At 43.2% G+C, this 15,839-nt stretch overlaps 2 protein-coding genes across 3 annotated transcripts; both read right to left on the bottom strand.

The window, feature by feature from the left end:
• Positions 1–2,104: 2,104 nt before the first annotated feature.
• LOC124704107 (inositol-tetrakisphosphate 1-kinase 3) lies at positions 2,105–7,978 on the bottom strand. Of its 2 annotated transcripts, XM_047236348.1 has the most exons (10): positions 7,791–7,978; positions 5,615–5,696; positions 5,454–5,486; positions 5,191–5,311; positions 4,722–4,814; positions 3,496–3,603; positions 3,228–3,404; positions 3,067–3,122; positions 2,901–2,985; positions 2,105–2,462 (listed from the first exon to the last, which is right to left on the bottom strand). In XM_047236348.1, the coding sequence occupies exons 1-10, from the start codon at positions 7,961–7,963 to the stop codon at positions 2,356–2,358; spliced, it is 1,035 nt and encodes a 344-aa protein (XP_047092304.1). In that variant the 5' UTR covers positions 7,964–7,978; the 3' UTR covers positions 2,105–2,355. The 2 variants fall into 2 exon arrangements, with proteins under 2 accessions (XP_047092304.1, XP_047092305.1); XM_047236349.1 differs by lacking the exon at positions 7,791–7,978 and having other exon boundaries at positions 5,393–5,486; positions 5,615–5,702.
• Positions 7,979–11,628: 3,650 nt separating this feature from the next.
• LOC124704106 (tubulin alpha-3 chain) lies at positions 11,629–14,403 on the bottom strand. Its single transcript, XM_047236347.1, has 4 exons — positions 14,276–14,403; positions 13,059–13,293; positions 12,602–12,972; positions 11,629–12,487 (listed from the first exon to the last, which is right to left on the bottom strand). Exons 1-4 carry the CDS (start codon positions 14,366–14,368, stop codon positions 11,831–11,833), a joined length of 1,356 nt encoding a protein of 451 aa, XP_047092303.1. The 5' UTR covers positions 14,369–14,403; the 3' UTR covers positions 11,629–11,830.
• Between the last annotated feature and the right edge of the window lie 1,436 nt (positions 14,404–15,839).

Genomic DNA, 15,839 nt, shown 5'->3' with positions numbered 1-15,839 from the left:
TTAATTGTGCATGACTTTTCCTAATAGTTTATTCAACTTATAAAGTAAAATAGTTACTTTATTTGCTTGTCTAGTTTTGAGTTACTTACTTTGTTTGCTTCTCTAGCTATGCTTTCATCTTAATTATTTTGCACACATGACACAGAACACAACACTTCTATCTCTGCCAATGCCAAGTGCATATTTCATTGCGGTGTATGAGTAATTATCTTACACAAATGTTCTCGGATTACTCAAGAATTAAGATCCAACTATAAGGCCATTGCATTCGATGTGCATGTGGCTATATCATCTTTCTACAGTGTCCTTACTCTTGAAGAGCTTAAAAGAGTAACCTTAAAGAATCCAAATGAATGAAGGATTCTCTTTCCCTCGTGAATGCACATGCTGAAACTCACCTCCATGTAAGTACAAGTGTTGATCTATATCAACAACTACTCGTTCCATACGCCCACAATCATTTAGTGCAATTTCTTTTGGTACAGTGAAGACATCTATTTAAACCCCAAAGCTCTGAAAGAACTTTTCCAAGAGTTGAAAATGGATTCTTAGTATGGACTGCTTGCTAGGAAGAGGAAGAAAAAGAGTGTCCAAGAGCAGTTGGTATGGGAACACAGAGGAAAGCATATGTTCTCTATCTCCTCTAGCATCGGAAGAGGAACTTTTTTGTTTTCCCAGTGCCTCCCATTCCTATTGTTCTCGGGTGCTCCTTCCCCTTCCCTTTGGCTTGCAAACTTGACCACACATCAAGATGGTGGATTCTTGAGAGTGAATTTAGGAAGAGGAAGAGAGGGTCTAAGAGTAATGGGAATAAGAACATACAGGAAAGCTTAATATCTCTACATGACTTCCTCCTATGCAGCTATGTTGAAGGCCGAGACTTTTTCCTGTTACTTCCCATTCATGCCCTTGTTAGGTGCTCCTTCTTCCTTTGGCTCGCAGTAGCATACTAAGGAATGTCTGCTGAGTTCTTCGCACATCAAATATCTTTGCTTTAGCGCATTTTAATACTATTTACATGTACATAGTTAAGTTGATGACTGTCTCATATTATATTACGGCTTGGCCATAGACTGTAGGATCTATCATCAGATTTTTAATGAAAAAAATCATACATGACCAATGAGCATCAATCCAACACAAAATGCGCAACACCAAAAGTTACAGGTCATAAGAAACTAGTAAGTATGAGCACCGAGAGGTCCCCCTGTATAGCTAATGAACTTGGTAAAAGTGTGGGTGAGATCTGGGATGGGCATCAGATCAAATGCACATTTCGTAGGAACTTTTCTCCTGAGACGATGCAACAATGGCACAAGTTAGAGGCCATTGCCCAGAGCATTGTCTACACATAGGAAGAAGATGACTATTTGGCAATATGAATCAAAAAGGGGAATGTTCTGCTAGTTCCCTGTACAATGTATTCAATATTTGGGGTGTCGCTCCATTATACTTGCCTGTGACATGGAAATTGGCAGTGACCAACGGCTCAAAATAAACTTATGAGTAGGGATAACCTGAGCAAAAGAAATATGAAAAAACTCTAGAATGTATGTTTTGCAAAGAACTCGATTTAGACATCATTTGGTCTTCGGATTTTTTGGTCCATCATTTGATCTAGACCAAAGGTCCATTTTTATTGGGTGATAAAGCAATGGCTTCATCATAGAACTGTTGTTGCTCTAAATACCTACATTTCTACTGTCCCGTGGGGACTGCTGAATTACAGAAATGACCTGATTTTAGCGGCAGTAGGTGGATCAATGTTAAAGAGGTTTTGCAACAAAACAAAACAAAAAAAGGCAGGGCAATGTCAAGGAGTGGACCTTTCTGCTAACTGGGGACCAAAGCTACGCAGTTCATCTTGTGTGAGTGTGTCCTAGAGAAGAACTGGAGAACTGATGTACTCCCTCCGGTCGAATTTAATCGCCGCGGGAGACCTGTGGCTGCAAGTCGTTAGGCAGTTGGATACGTCAATTTAAAGCAACCAGAGGTAGTAGCTATCAGCAGACAAAAGCTGGCACTACGTATGATTTCATTATCTGGTAATAGAGCCACAGATCACCTGCCTGGTTTTCTAAAAAAAGTACAAGATTCAGGGACATCTGCTGTGGATACCCCGCTCGATTGCTTTACTTAGCCGAACAGAATTATTCGAGAACATGAACAGAATAGTTAGCAAATTGGAATTAATAATTACAGTTTGACACAGTCCTCAATTGCTGCTTTATCAAACTACTGATGCCCAAACTCTACCACAGACGAGATGATCGGTCTTCCTGACATGCACATTTGTACACACAGCGAACACGAGACAACATACCAACAGAGGGAGGAGCGGTGGCAACTTCTCATTCACCCCTCGCCAGATGTATACCCTAGTCGTCGCTTGTACTCCTTCTGATCTAAACTCAGTAGAAAGTCGGTGAAAACATGCTCATACCCAGGCATTTTACCATACCCTGCAAGCAACAAAAAAGAAGAAGACTTAGCTAAGCAACTGGCATTTGGCGATACAGTTGCTTTTGCAGTTGTTGAGAACTACAATATGCAGAAAATGAATAATACATAGACTCATGGCAAACTGGAACCTCTCCGAAAGGTGCAAGCATAAATTAGGTGCTGGTGATTTTTAGCACTGGATATAATATGATATAAGTATCACAAAAGTAAGATTTTGACAATTTCTTGATAACGCCTGACAAGACACCGTTGATTAATTTTGGACCTTTGGATACCCAAAAGTAAGATTTGACAATTCGGAATGTTCTCCTGAAAGTAAAATCATTTTATAGCAAACCCAAGAACGAATATTCTAAACTGATAAGCACAAGTTAGCTCAAGCTAATGTGATGATAAATTAGATACTCTTGAAAGTTGAAACAAGTTTGATCACATACCAGGAAAATAGTTCATATCTATAACATAAAACCGATCTCTTGTCCCATGCTCTCTTATCATATCGATGTTGAACAATCTAAGACCCTGTGAATCAGGTATAAAGGTAACATTAATTATATGGTACCAAATGATGCAGGACAAACAAAATGCAAGAATCTATGGTACCAGTCGCCGGCGTAGCTCTCTTGCCAATATCTCAAGCAGTGGTCTTGGAGGAAGTTCTGATGGAGTGCATAGAAGCATCAGTTGGCAGCAGGGTTTACAAAAACGAATGAAAAATATCAGCATTTATTATAGGCAAGAGAAACCAAGACATGGAAGTTTACCAGCAACATGAGGGTCGAGATCTGCATCCTCCGCAGTGGCTGCAGCACAAGAGACCCTCGGAAACCGGAACACACCAGCATTATTTGAGAGATCACCAGCATCAACGTTAGGCAGTGAAAACCTACGCACAACCCTAATTGCATCGCCAACAATGTAGACCTTAAATAGGACACCACCTATAGATGCCAGAAACAGAAACGTAAAGGTTAAATATAGGATTGAAGAAATAACCCAAGGAACGACCAGATTAAGCTCAGATGTAAGTACCATGGTTAACAAATTCCTGAAGAACCAATGGGGGTTCCAGCTTCGTCAAGGAACTTTGGTCATAGGCAAGAGATAATTCATGAGACTTCGCCACCAGAGGTTTCGCCACTGCACATAATACATGTGGTTAGCAGGTGATATATGAACAGCAAATCTGCAGGCAGACTCAAAACAGAACTCAGTTATGCCACTAATTAAATACTCCAGTCAGTAAGTCAGTCACACAAAACAAGACTAGATTTCTTTTAACTTCATTTTGAAAAACAATGTGAATGCCCATCATTACTTACACTGGACTAAATTGCATTTGGACACTGGTTGCAAGTTGCACCATTTATGGTAAAGTAATGCACATGACACCAGTTGACTCGCTCTAATTTTGCACTTTGGACCAGGCAATCTACCCGTTAAGGAAAACTAGTCAAGCGTGACCAGTTAGGCCATACGTGGAATGAAACTCCTGCTCACTCCTATGCAGACCCATATACTAGAGGCCAAACTCCTTCCCTCCTGTCTAGACCGCATGGTGTAGAGAGATAGAGAGCATGACCTTGGAGGAAAGCTATAGCTCGAGGAGCACCCCTAGGTAAGCTTCTGCTTCTCTGCTGGTTTTTGTGAATTTTTTGTGTTATTTGGTTGATTTTGGTGCAATTGCTGGGGTGGAATCAATGTTTGATGGTGGTACTTGTGTGGGCCAATTTCTGTGGTAAAGTTTCAATTTGTATTTTTCAATCTCCAACCTGCTACAATCCATCTAATCACAGACTACAGAAGTACCCACCAAAACTAACAGGACAGCCGTAATCTACCGATCAACCAGGCAAGAAAATGGAAAGATGCTGGAAGAAGCACACTAGCTCTAGCAGGTAGAATATTTTCACAGAAGGTAAGCGAACGAAATATGTCCATTCATGCTCATGCGAGAAGCATGGTGTTGCTAACTCCTATTTTCTGTAGTTACAGAATGCATTATCTTAGCCAAATAGTGAGAGAACACTGCCACTTAATTAAACAGGGATAGCACAATTGCAGCTACAAAAATCTCAGCTGATATGGTCATGATTTGAAGATACATTGTTCCTTGCTTGCTAGACATGCTTGCTCCTACATACTCAGAATATAAAATGTAGCTTGCAAAATGGTAAAAGCCATCGAAACACACCTTGAAATGAGTACTATGAATATAAGTACAAAGAAAGTCAACGGAAACAGTTAATAAGACTTACCTAATGGAAGAGATAGCCCAGCTCTCAGCACCGCAGCTGGTATTGATGATGGGTCTGTGTTAACAAATAGCTGCTTGGGAACACCAACTTTACCTGCAAAAAGCAACTGCATCATAGTGATCAAATCAGCCTTTGAAAAGGTTCCAAGAACCAACATTCATCCTCCTAACAATGGGCGAATTTTAGATGAAAGCAAATGATGAAAGTTTACTGGCAATGTAAGTGTACAGAAAAATGACAAACATTAAAGGAAGTACAAGCTTCGAACGCGATAGGTAAAGTTTTCAACAAATATAACTGCACAGTTCCTCCACGGGTTCAAAAGAAGAACAAGTATGAAAAATCAGATAAAATAGCATTTGCATGACATGAGAGTATGGGATATGAACACAACTAACATTGTTTTGATCAACCAGAAAATGGTTTACTTCCAAACTGAAGTAAAAAAAAGGCATTACATCGTAATTACCATGACAGTCTGCGAGGTCCAGTTTAGAAACTTCTTGAAGCATAGATTGACGATTGAGCAAATGCTCTATGGCACCTGGTGGATCAAGAACAGTAACTTCTGGGTGTGTCTCCCTATATTCCTATTAAAATAGTGCAAAACAGTCAATGGAAGTTTAAAATGATAGAAAGATAAAATGGACATGGCCTTCAAGTAATCATACACTGAACATGTCTGGCAAAGAGAAGTTCAACAGTGGTTTTAACATGTTTTGTATTACTGACCTCCAACCGCCGTTGCCACTCCTTTCCAGTCAACTGTAGAAAATAAAGTGTTCTCGTTTTGTTATCAATGAAATAAGGAAAATCTCAGATAACAAAAAGTAATCGAAATTCTATAGACAGAAAATACATGAACATATTAATATATACTCCATATAGCTAACCTTATGCAGAACAATATCAAAAGGGCCTTGGTCTGACAGTGGGAGCTTTTGATCAATTGCAACAAACTGAATGCCTTTCTTCCTGCAATACATTTTAGAGGATGAGCAGCTGATCATCTGAAAGTATGCACACTTAGGTTGCATATGAAACAAATAATATGCAATCTGCAGCACCAGTTTCCTAGTAGAAGCAACTGGCATCTATCCAACACATAGCTTTGACATCTCAATACAAAATCTTAAGTTACAACTTAAAAGCGCTTTTCACCTGTCTACAGTAGCTCAAGGGATGCAGTTTTCTAAAGTTTCTCGACCCCTCGAGTCTAAAAAAGATCCCACACAAACAGTATATGAGTAGTAAAATATCTCAAAATGAATGCTTACAGATTATTTTATAATGAAAAATAAATAAGACAGGAATCTAATTTAATAAAATTATACAGGTGGAATATCACAAAAAAGCTGAAATGTATTATTGTAATATTCTGAATAAAGAACTGCAAGCTGATGAAATGTATTTCCACACAAACCCACATAAATGCTTATCACAGCATAATTTCAAGTAACCGCAACTTCACATTGTGCAAATTAGAGCAATGTCATATACTTGGATGTAGATGCAAGTAGCATATGCTAATGCTAATGCAAATCAAACTCCCCAAGAAAACTAAAAATCAACAGGCTCTCATATAAGGATCAAGAATAAAAAGGAAATGTTTTGCCAGAAACTCCGAGTATAAACAACTATTTTGACAGATGATTTCACATTCTTATTCAATAAAAATCACCATCAAGTGTCAACATGAGAACTTGGTGCATGCATCCAAGTTTCATAACACTGACGCAAACATAAAAGGAATTGTTTCAGTGCACACTGAGCACTAGTGATTTGCTGATTTGCATGAGAAAGTGGATCATGGCAAGGATAAAAGCTAGTGCACATGTTAATCATGTGGGCCCTTAAAATATTTTCAGAATCTAATCATGTCGGAAATACACTATATTTTATATTCTGCAATCCACGTCCTGCTCTAGTCCTAGTGATGTGGGAGAAGAAATATACCTAACAGCAACACGAGATTCCAGTTGCAAAAAAACTACATTCAGATGATGGCACAAGGTGTCAAGTAAAAAACTGAGCATACTGCAAACTAAATATGTAAGTACAATTTGCGAACTGGTGTCATATTTTAGATATCTGGTGCATTTATACCAGCTTGGATCCCTGCAATTTCTTCCACGCTTGATCACGCCAGTCAACGACACAGGCAGTCAGGCATAACCATTATGCGATGAGGTTTCACAGAATTACTTCAAAAATGTAAAAAACTGTGATCACACACAGCTTCCTGGATTAGTTCAGGGATGTACCTAATTTACTGTTTATTGGATAAGTTAAGAAAGGGGCGCTATTAGAAGAAAATATAATAGTACCACAAGACATCCATGTCGCTTTCTTATCCCGAAAGGAAATAGCAGCGATACAAATATTTGCTTCAAGTTATAAACAAATTTAAGTAAGTACGGACAATGAATCCACATAAGGAAGATATTCTGATTCCACCATTTAATAACATAATGTATGAAAATCATCTAAAATCGGTAAGTAATTATTGAAAAGGATGACAAGAATGCCTCCACTTAGGCAGAATAAACTAAAATCCTAAAAGGCATGCCATTAAAGGCAGACAAAACAAATCACTAACAGATACCATGATCGGGAGTTTCAATGTCAAGAAACCCTTTTGGCCACTTTTGGGGCTACATAACTTCAGAAAGAAGTCACACGTTTCCCCACTTTTAATCCAATAAAGCTAAAGCGTTCCCCATCTTCTTCTTTTTTTGACTCGGCAGCTTTGTAATCTCTTTTGGCCAAAGTCATATTCGACCCTAATCAGAAAAGAAAATCGGGGAATATATGTACACTGCCACAACGGTACTAAGAAACGATATATGTTGGTATTCAGTTAGTTTGGTCTGATCTTTCAGTCAGATTCTATGCAAAAACTGGACAGGATTTAACTGTTCCATCCAATTGACACGAACAGACAAGGAGTGTACCACATCAAGCGCTTTGCCCCCAATGCGCGACAATCGTCTCATTTCCATCCAAATTTCCTTTCTTTACCTGACACAAACGCAACAGAACAAATCTAGACAAAAGCTCCGTCAGTACCTGGCGAGTCCCCGCAGCTTGGGCTGGAGGAAGCTCTTGGCCTTCTTAGACGTGAGCGCGTACCCCACCACGAGCTCCCTGGCGGGCGCGGGCGCCGACGTGACCGCCTCCTCCGACACCATGGCCTCCGGCTCCGCGTTCCCTTCCGCCCCCACGCACCCGCCGGACACCATCGCCCGCCCCCACCACCAGCACCGAACCAATCCACCCAGAGAAGAGGGCCGCGCCGCGAGCGAGATCGGAATGCAGCGAGCGCAGTCGGAGAAGAAGCGGAGGCGGAGACAGGTGTAGGTGTGAGAGCGCCGGGTGAAGAGGAAGAGAGAGAGAGGTGCAGATGTGGGGGGCGCCTGCGTATTTGTAGGCCAGGAACGGGAGCAACTTTGCCTCTGGGACATGGAACCCGGAGTGGCTGCAATTACGGTTTTGCCCCTCGTTTTTTTTATTTTCTAGATACTTCTTGGCTCTCTTTTCGGCAACTAGTAATTCCTATTTAGTTAGCCAACAATTAAAAACGCCTTGAAAATAAATATACGAGAGCATAAAAGCCAAACAAAACCACAAGTTTGTGTCTTTATCAAAACTATTTTTGTCTCTATTGTTCGCTACGATATACCACCCCACAGGCAGGGGTTCGGTGAAATTACTCTGGGACACTTGAGTTGAACTCTAGGAGGTCGAATTGCCGTTGTTCCTCGGTAACTTAGTGGTAGAGCTGCCGGGCTAATTCCAAGTGAGCATAATATGATCATCTTGCGATAGTGTGCGTCTTTGTCAAGTCTCCCTTGTCGTTGTCGTCCCTTATTACCCCACGAGCCATGATTGACACATGTGTGAGGTGCACGTGAAATAAATTGTAGTGGGCTCAGTCACCAGCACCCTTGCATATGCCACATGAACATAACATAATCCTTATACGATATTTCATACGGTGATGAGTCGATTGATTGGGGTTGAACATTGGTGCAAATGAGGATTCACCATTGGATGAGTTGCTAGCAAGATGGTCGAATTCTCGGCCCACCAATGATCAAACCCCCCGGGTTTGATGGTATTTGTGGTGTTATGTGGTGCATGTGGCCTGCGTCTACATTGGTGTATCTATAAAGTCTAGTGTGAAATAATACCTAGTGGTATGTGCAAAAAAAAAATCTATACATATTCGTTTGATCAACGGGGTCAAATGGGGCAACGGAAACTATCATTCCATCCCTATAATTTCTAATATGAATTGAACTCTTCTTTATAGCATAAATCAAATTTGTCGCGGAATGTTTACATGTTCGCTAGTAATTGCATTTTCTAAACAATGGAAGTATGTAATATCTATCGCTAGCACCTGCATAAAAATGCACACAATCCAACATAATTAACACCGTGAAGTTCACCAAAAGGACACACAAAAAATGTGGCACACCATGTATGAACATCAAACATTGGCAAACCTACTAACTAATGATTGTATGATATTAATTCTGTTTATATAGAAATAATATCCAAGTGTATTAAATACAGGCATCACCAAACCAACCAATTTAGTAATCCTCTGATTTTTGTAAGAAAACTATTATTGTTTTCTTCTGTAGTAAGTAATCTTAATTACTAAGATTCTGGGTCTTTTGTGTGGTTGAATTCCTTTCGTAATTTGCATGTTTTCATTTTGTACTTGGAACATTATTCCTGTTCTCATGACTTTTGATCGGCAGGGATCAGCAGCGAGTACAATGCGTCGCCGCGTCATCCTCATGGTTCCCTACTAGCCGCACACCACACACACACGACGATGTGGTCGAACTTGTGTGGAGGAGTTCATTCCACAAACAAAGGGGAGGAACGCCCTAGAAGCAATCGCCAGCCGTTCTTTCTGATTTCGTGAACGCCTTCTCCCTGAATCCATGCAAATCCATGTCTGCGGGGGGTCGACGTACGATGGTAATCCACAACCTTCTCTAGCTTTGGGCTACTACCTTATATTATTAATATAATGTAAGTTGACCAGATCAGCTGCAACATGATTTGTTATCCCTGGAATTCCTTCCAAGTGGCCACTCCTCTTATCATCCTGTGCTAATCCCTATCAGTTCCAGCTTCAGGTTTTTTTCTGACGTGTATGTGACTTGAATGATTGACATCACGCTTGAAGCTGCAGCGGTCCAGAGTTTCAGGGGTTAGCATAACACCATCAAGATAAGACCCAAGAGAGTATGGAAAGAATATTACATTCTTAAGCCCATATCCTTCACCGTATCATTTGGCGGGCAAGTTGCAGTAATTTTACAGTTCCTGTAAGGGTCTGCTACAGAAATGTGAAGATGACTGCACAAAATGACACGGCTTTTTAATTCACCTGGACCTGCTGAATGTTATCGTAAGTCATGTCAAAGAATGAGACGGCAGCTAGCAGACGTACAGCTGCACCATGTTTCCAGCAATCAGACAAAATGGGAAGAAAGACTTGAAAATTTTGCGTCCACGTAAATATCATCTTAGCTTCAGACACGATATGCATGAACAAAGTGGCAAAGCGACCGTTCAGACTTCAGAGTGGAGAGGGGAGTGTGAGAAACATGTTTGATTTAGCAAAAAAGTGGAAGCGCAACAAATTATTCATACTCATCAGACCTTCATCAGATAACACTGCCATCGGGCCCTCGGAGCAGAGGGGGTTGACACCAGAAGAACAAATATCTCGCAGCATCGAAAGATATGAGCTCGTGAGTCGTCAGGCCCACAGAATACCTATCCATTTCTCTCTTCTTTTTGATGAAGTGGGCTATCAAGAAACATGCATATCCACTCTCTGAAAGTAAGTTGTATTCTTGTGGTTGTGGGTGGATAGGAAGGGAATCAAGAGCATGGAACTGAGGCACGCTGAAACCTGGTGTTTGCTTAAACTATGCATATCCACGCCGAACCAAAAAAGCTGATCACTACACAAGTGCTCTCAAGCTCACTGAAACCATAAGCTGGAACCAACCATGGGATACAATACTCCCAATGGCCTCTTTGGAGGGTCTTTCAGTTATAGAATCACTAGTGTGCGGTGACAGTGACACTATGTGAAGCTTCAGAACAGGCTTGGCAAGTATATCAGTCGATGGCCACTTGGCGAGTGCCTATGCCTGAATGAAGTATATCAGTCGATGGCCACTTGGCAGTGCCTATGCCTGAATGATGCCGAGCCAGGTTTTTTTACTAGACAAGTTTGCTGGTGCTGATAGGTCAATTGGACAAATCTCCAAATAATGCCACGTGATATAAGGATAGGTCATCGCGAAAGAGTGTCGCGACACCTTGATATTTGTCTCAAACGTCAGTATCTGAAAAGCAGCAATCAGGGCAAACGGCACATGTTTCCCGTTGCCAGCCTGCCACATGAAAGTAACAGGATCGACAGCAAGATGCAATGTATAAAGGTTGAGGCCAATCAGTTGGCCTCAATGGCACAAGACAAAGAAGATCGTCACCAACAACGATAGGAACAGGCACAAGACAGGAGGCTCTTGTAGTAATAGTGGCTTTCATATGGGACGATGACTAGGGAGAATGCATGGCAATGATCCAAGTTCAAATACTTCAGAACATTCGAAAAAAATCAGCACTGTACATATGGGAATGGGACGATGACAGGGGGATCTAGGAACGTTCTCCTCAAGCATGGGCTGGCAATGAATCAAAGTTAAAATCAGTTGGACCTTTCCAACAAAATCAGCAGTGTACAAGGGGTTCAGAACTACACACGGCTCAGCAATTCAAGACAGCTTATAAGATAACACCAGCCAAGGCATCAAACAATCATAACACAGGAAAACATAAGCAGATAATAGTAGAGGCTACGCTGTAGACAAACCACATAACATGCATATTAACCAAGGTGCGAAGCAGGTTCAAACATAGCACAGGTTCTTACAACGGAACAGGTTGTAAACCAAACATCACAACAAAGCAAACGTTCAAACAAACAGATAACAGATAAAGCCACTCATGGCAGATCACTGGATAGCAGTAGCAGTCGGCCTTGGGGAAGCACCAGGATGCAGGTTCTAGTACTCATCGCCCTCATCACCATCCTCACCCTCGTCGAACTCAGCACCAACTTCCTCATAGTCCTTCTCCAGGGCAGCAAGATCCTCACGGGCCTCGGAGAACTCTCCCTCCTCCATACCCTCACCCACATACCAGTGGACGAAGGCACGCTTGGCGTACATCAGGTCGAACTTGTGGTCAATGCGGGAGAAGACCTCCACAACACTGGTGGAGTTGGAGATCATGCACACAGCCCTCTGGACCTTGGCAAGGTCACCACCTGGGACAACGCTGGGTGGCTGGTAGTTGATACCACACTTGAAGCCAGTGGGGCACCAGTCCACAAACTGGATAGTGCGCTTGGTCTTGATGGTTGCCACAGCAGCGTTCACATCCTTGGGCACAACATCACCACGGTACATCAGGCAGCAGGCCATGTACTTGCCATGGCGGGGGTCACACTTGGCCATCATGGAGGAAGGCTCAAACGCACTGTTGGTGATCTCAGCAACAGAGAGCTGCTCATGGTAAGCCTTCTCAGCTGAGATCACTGGGGCGTAGGAGGAAAGCATGAAGTGGATCCTTGGGTAGGGCACCAGGTTGGTCTGGAACTCATTTACATCAACATTGAGAGCACCATCAAACCTCAGGGAAGCAGTCAGTGATGAGATAACCTGCACAGTAGATTAACCTGATGATTAAGAGCCCAGCAAAATATTACAAGACAGTGCAGCATAATGATCATAACTAAAACATAAATAATGTGCTAGAAAGAAACAGGAATCTACCTGAGACACAAGCCTGTTGAGGTTGGTGTAAGTGGGACGTTCAATGTCCAGGGAGCGGCGGCATATATCATAGATAGCCTCATTGTCGAGAAGGACAGCCACATCAGTGTGCTCTAGAAGAGAGTGGGTGGACAGCACACTGTTGTATGGCTCAACAACAGAGGTGGAGACCTGGGGAGATGGGTACACAGTGAACCCAAGCTTGGACTTCTTTCCGTAGTCAACAGAGAGACGCTCAAGGAGAAGAGAACCAAGGCCAGAGCCAGTTCCACCTCCAACAGCGTTGAAGACTAGGAAGCCCTGTAGTCCAGTGCAGTTGTCTGCAAGCTTCCTGATGCGGTCAAGGCAGAGATCAACAATCTCCTTGCCAACTGCAATAATGGAGGCAAAAGTTAGACAGACGATCACCAACATGCCATTAGTGCTGTTATTGCAGACAAATGGGGACAACACTTACTGGTGTAGTGACCGCGGGCAAAGTTGTTGGCTGCATCCTCCTTGCCACTAATGAGCTGCTCAGGGTGGAAGAGCTGGCGGTAAGTACCAGTCCTCACCTCGTCAATGACAGTGGGCTCGAGGTCAACAAATACAGCACGGGGAACGTGCTTCCCAGCACCAGTCTCGCTGAAGAAGGTGTTGAAAGCATCATCACCTCCCCCAACAGTCTTGTCACCGGGCATCTGTCCATCAGGCTGCACAAGGACACAAAGACAGGGTTACAGGTGCAGGCTAAACATATTCAATTCCATGCCACGAAGATATTGGATCCATCATTGATAAGTTCACACTAACACAAATGTTAGGTCAAACAAAGCTAAACATATTCGATTTCATGACATGAAAAGTAGAAAAATGGAAGCAGATTTAAGGTACAGCCTCTGATCCATAATAAGTGTCACTTGTTTAGTACAACTTCTGGACCATAGTTTCATCGTTAATCAATTTACACTTGCACAAACAGATAAGTAGAACAAAGCATGCTGCAAATAGGATATCTCACAAATCTATGCAGCAAAACTTAAGAAGGTTGCAGTAGCTATATAAGTTAAATAATGGTAAGTTTTGAATAATGATGGCACTATACAAAGAAGCATTGTACATTGCAGATCGAACAGCTAGGATATATATAGCACATAAAAGGCAAGCAAACTACTCTGACCAAATTAGGTACTGCAAATCACTGGCACAATCAAATAACTACCGGATCTAACAGAATTCGAACAGATCAAACTGGTACTGGATCAAAACCCGATCAACCAAGTCCATAGCAGGCAAATAACAACGGATCTATGTGAAATGAATGCTTGATCTAGTACAATTAACACTGCGATCATCGAAATTATATCAACATTGATCAGATCTAGCACATGGACGAACTGAGATCCAGTGAACTGTAGCGCTACACAGGAAACTACTCAAGTCAAACCTTTCGGAATTCAAATTTTAACTAGCTACAATCTACCAAAACCGGATCATCGAACAGAGGCTACTAGATGAACCGAACATTTCGCGAGATCTACAATTCCCCAGCGAGGAACCGCAGATCTGACCAGTCACTCCCCAGTACAGTCAGATCCACGCCCTTACCCCAACCGACCACATAACTAGAACAGATCCAGCACAGATCTACCGCTACACAAGACGGATCAAGGGCGAAGACGAGCGGATCCGTACCTGGATGCCGTGCTCGAGGCAGTAGAGCTCCCAGCAGGCGTTGCCGACCTGGATACCGGCCTGGCCGATGTGGATCGAGATGCACTCCCTCATGGTGGCTGGCTACTTCGCTGCCGACGAAACGGAGCAGGAGGAGGCGGGGAAGGGGAAGGCTCAAGCTCGGAGGCGCGGAGAGAGGCGAGTACGAAGACGCCTGTCCCTGCGGTGTCTCTGCTTAGGGTTTCCGCTCCCCACACTCGCCTCCATTTATAGCGCGGCAGGCTGGAGTGCGTGCGAAGGGATGAGGGTGGCGCTTTTGCGCCCGCACCCCTGGAATTGCCGCCCGCTCGCCTCGTGCTCGCAACGGTCGGGTTGTTCTGCGGCTCCGCGTGAACTGGTAGGGCCCGTTTGGAAATTCGTGGAGTCTGAGGGGGCTGGACGGGAATTTTGGTACGCTGCTTTTTGTTAGCACTTGACGAGGGAGATTTACCCGCGTGATGCGCCGCTGACTTGCGGGTCCACGGTTTCTCGTCGGGGTACGCTTCTTCTGGGTAAGATCGGGCTGGGTTAGTTTAGGAAATTTGGCGTTCGAAATATTTTTGGAATCGGTTGGTGGCGTGGCCACCTCACGCCTTGGCCTTGCAGGTGCGACTGAAACACCAGCGCCGCTGTTCCACGACGGGATGTCTCGCCGGCTACAAGGTGGGCCCCGCGGGTCGGCGAGAGAGATGGGCCGTCCGGTGCGGGGAGTGGTTCGGGGTGGGCGGCGGTTCCGCCATGTGTGGCGTCGTGGGAGGTGGTGCTGGGACTGGTTATTTTCGATTTTTGAAATGGGGGAGCGGGAGAGAGAACGGTGTCCTATGTGCGGTTGTTGGGACTCGGATCTTCTGCTGCGTCTTGCCCGCAACTTTACCATCCGAACCAACTCTAGCAATTGACACATGTCTACAAAAAAAAATACAAATTTTAGTTTACTATTAAATGGGAGTTGGTCGTTTGACACTCAACGCACTTTGGTGGTCGTCATTGAAAAGATCCAGGCCATCCAATTTTATCTGAACGTCTTCCCTCAAAATCCATCCATCCAATACGTCTAAACAACATTTAAGGAAGTATATTATGCACAAATCAATCAGGGGATAGCGACAATCACAGAAATTTAAAAAACTAGTCGCTATATGGTGGAGTCGCGGAGATTGCGCTGTCTTCCCGAAAAACGAATCTGCTGGCATCTTCGGTGTCTAGGAGGAACCGACGAACTTGCGGGGGAAGCGATGCGACAATGCTGGGCAGAAATATTAAACGTCCAAATGCAGAGATCGGGGCTGATCGGGCCTGGGTGGTTAAATAGTGGGATGGAGTGCCTGATTTATTGCTACGGAATAGTGAGGCATATGGTGGCATGAACTGATTGAGCAAGAACTGAAATTAATGGGGAGGAAAGATGGAGCGACATGGAAGGAAGGGGAGAGGTGGAGACCTGCGCACTTTCATCGGGAATTGATTATTTGAGGCATGTTTGCTGTTATCGACGGTTATGGCCAACTATTGGAGTAATGGAAACTGAAACGGATCATCAACTGAT

The sequence above is a fragment of the Lolium rigidum genome, chromosome 3 (genome assembly GCF_022539505.1).
Source record: "Lolium rigidum isolate FL_2022 chromosome 3, APGP_CSIRO_Lrig_0.1, whole genome shotgun sequence".
Taxonomy (NCBI): domain Eukaryota; kingdom Viridiplantae; phylum Streptophyta; class Magnoliopsida; order Poales; family Poaceae; genus Lolium; species Lolium rigidum.
This window is presented reverse-complemented; position numbering and strand designations above follow the sequence as displayed.

What these genes read in the sequence shown, in the direction of transcription:
- LOC124704107 (XM_047236348.1), bottom strand. Translation starts at nt 7,963, where the DNA reads ATGGTGTCCGGCGGGTGCGTGGGGGCGGAAGGGAACGCGGAGCCGGAG. An exon ending in AAGCTGCGGGGACTCGCCAG is followed by an intron (nt 5,697 to 7,790) that starts GTACTGACGGAG and finishes AATGTATTGCAG; the next exon opens with GAAGAAAGGCATTCAGTTTG. An exon ending in AGTGGCAACGGCGGTTGGAG is followed by an intron (nt 5,312 to 5,453) that starts GTCAGTAATACA and finishes CTATTTTAATAG; the next exon opens with GAATATAGGGAGACACACCC.
- LOC124704106 (XM_047236347.1), bottom strand. Translation starts at nt 14,368, where the DNA reads ATGAGGGAGTGCATCTCGATCCACATCGGCCAGGCCGGTATCCAGGTC. An exon ending in GCCTCGAGCACGGCATCCAG is followed by an intron (nt 13,294 to 14,275) that starts GTACGGATCCGC and finishes GTCCTTGTGCAG; the next exon opens with CCTGATGGACAGATGCCCGG. An exon ending in TCAACAGGCTTGTGTCTCAG is followed by an intron (nt 12,488 to 12,601) that starts GTAGATTCCTGT and finishes TCTACTGTGCAG; the next exon opens with GTTATCTCATCACTGACTGC.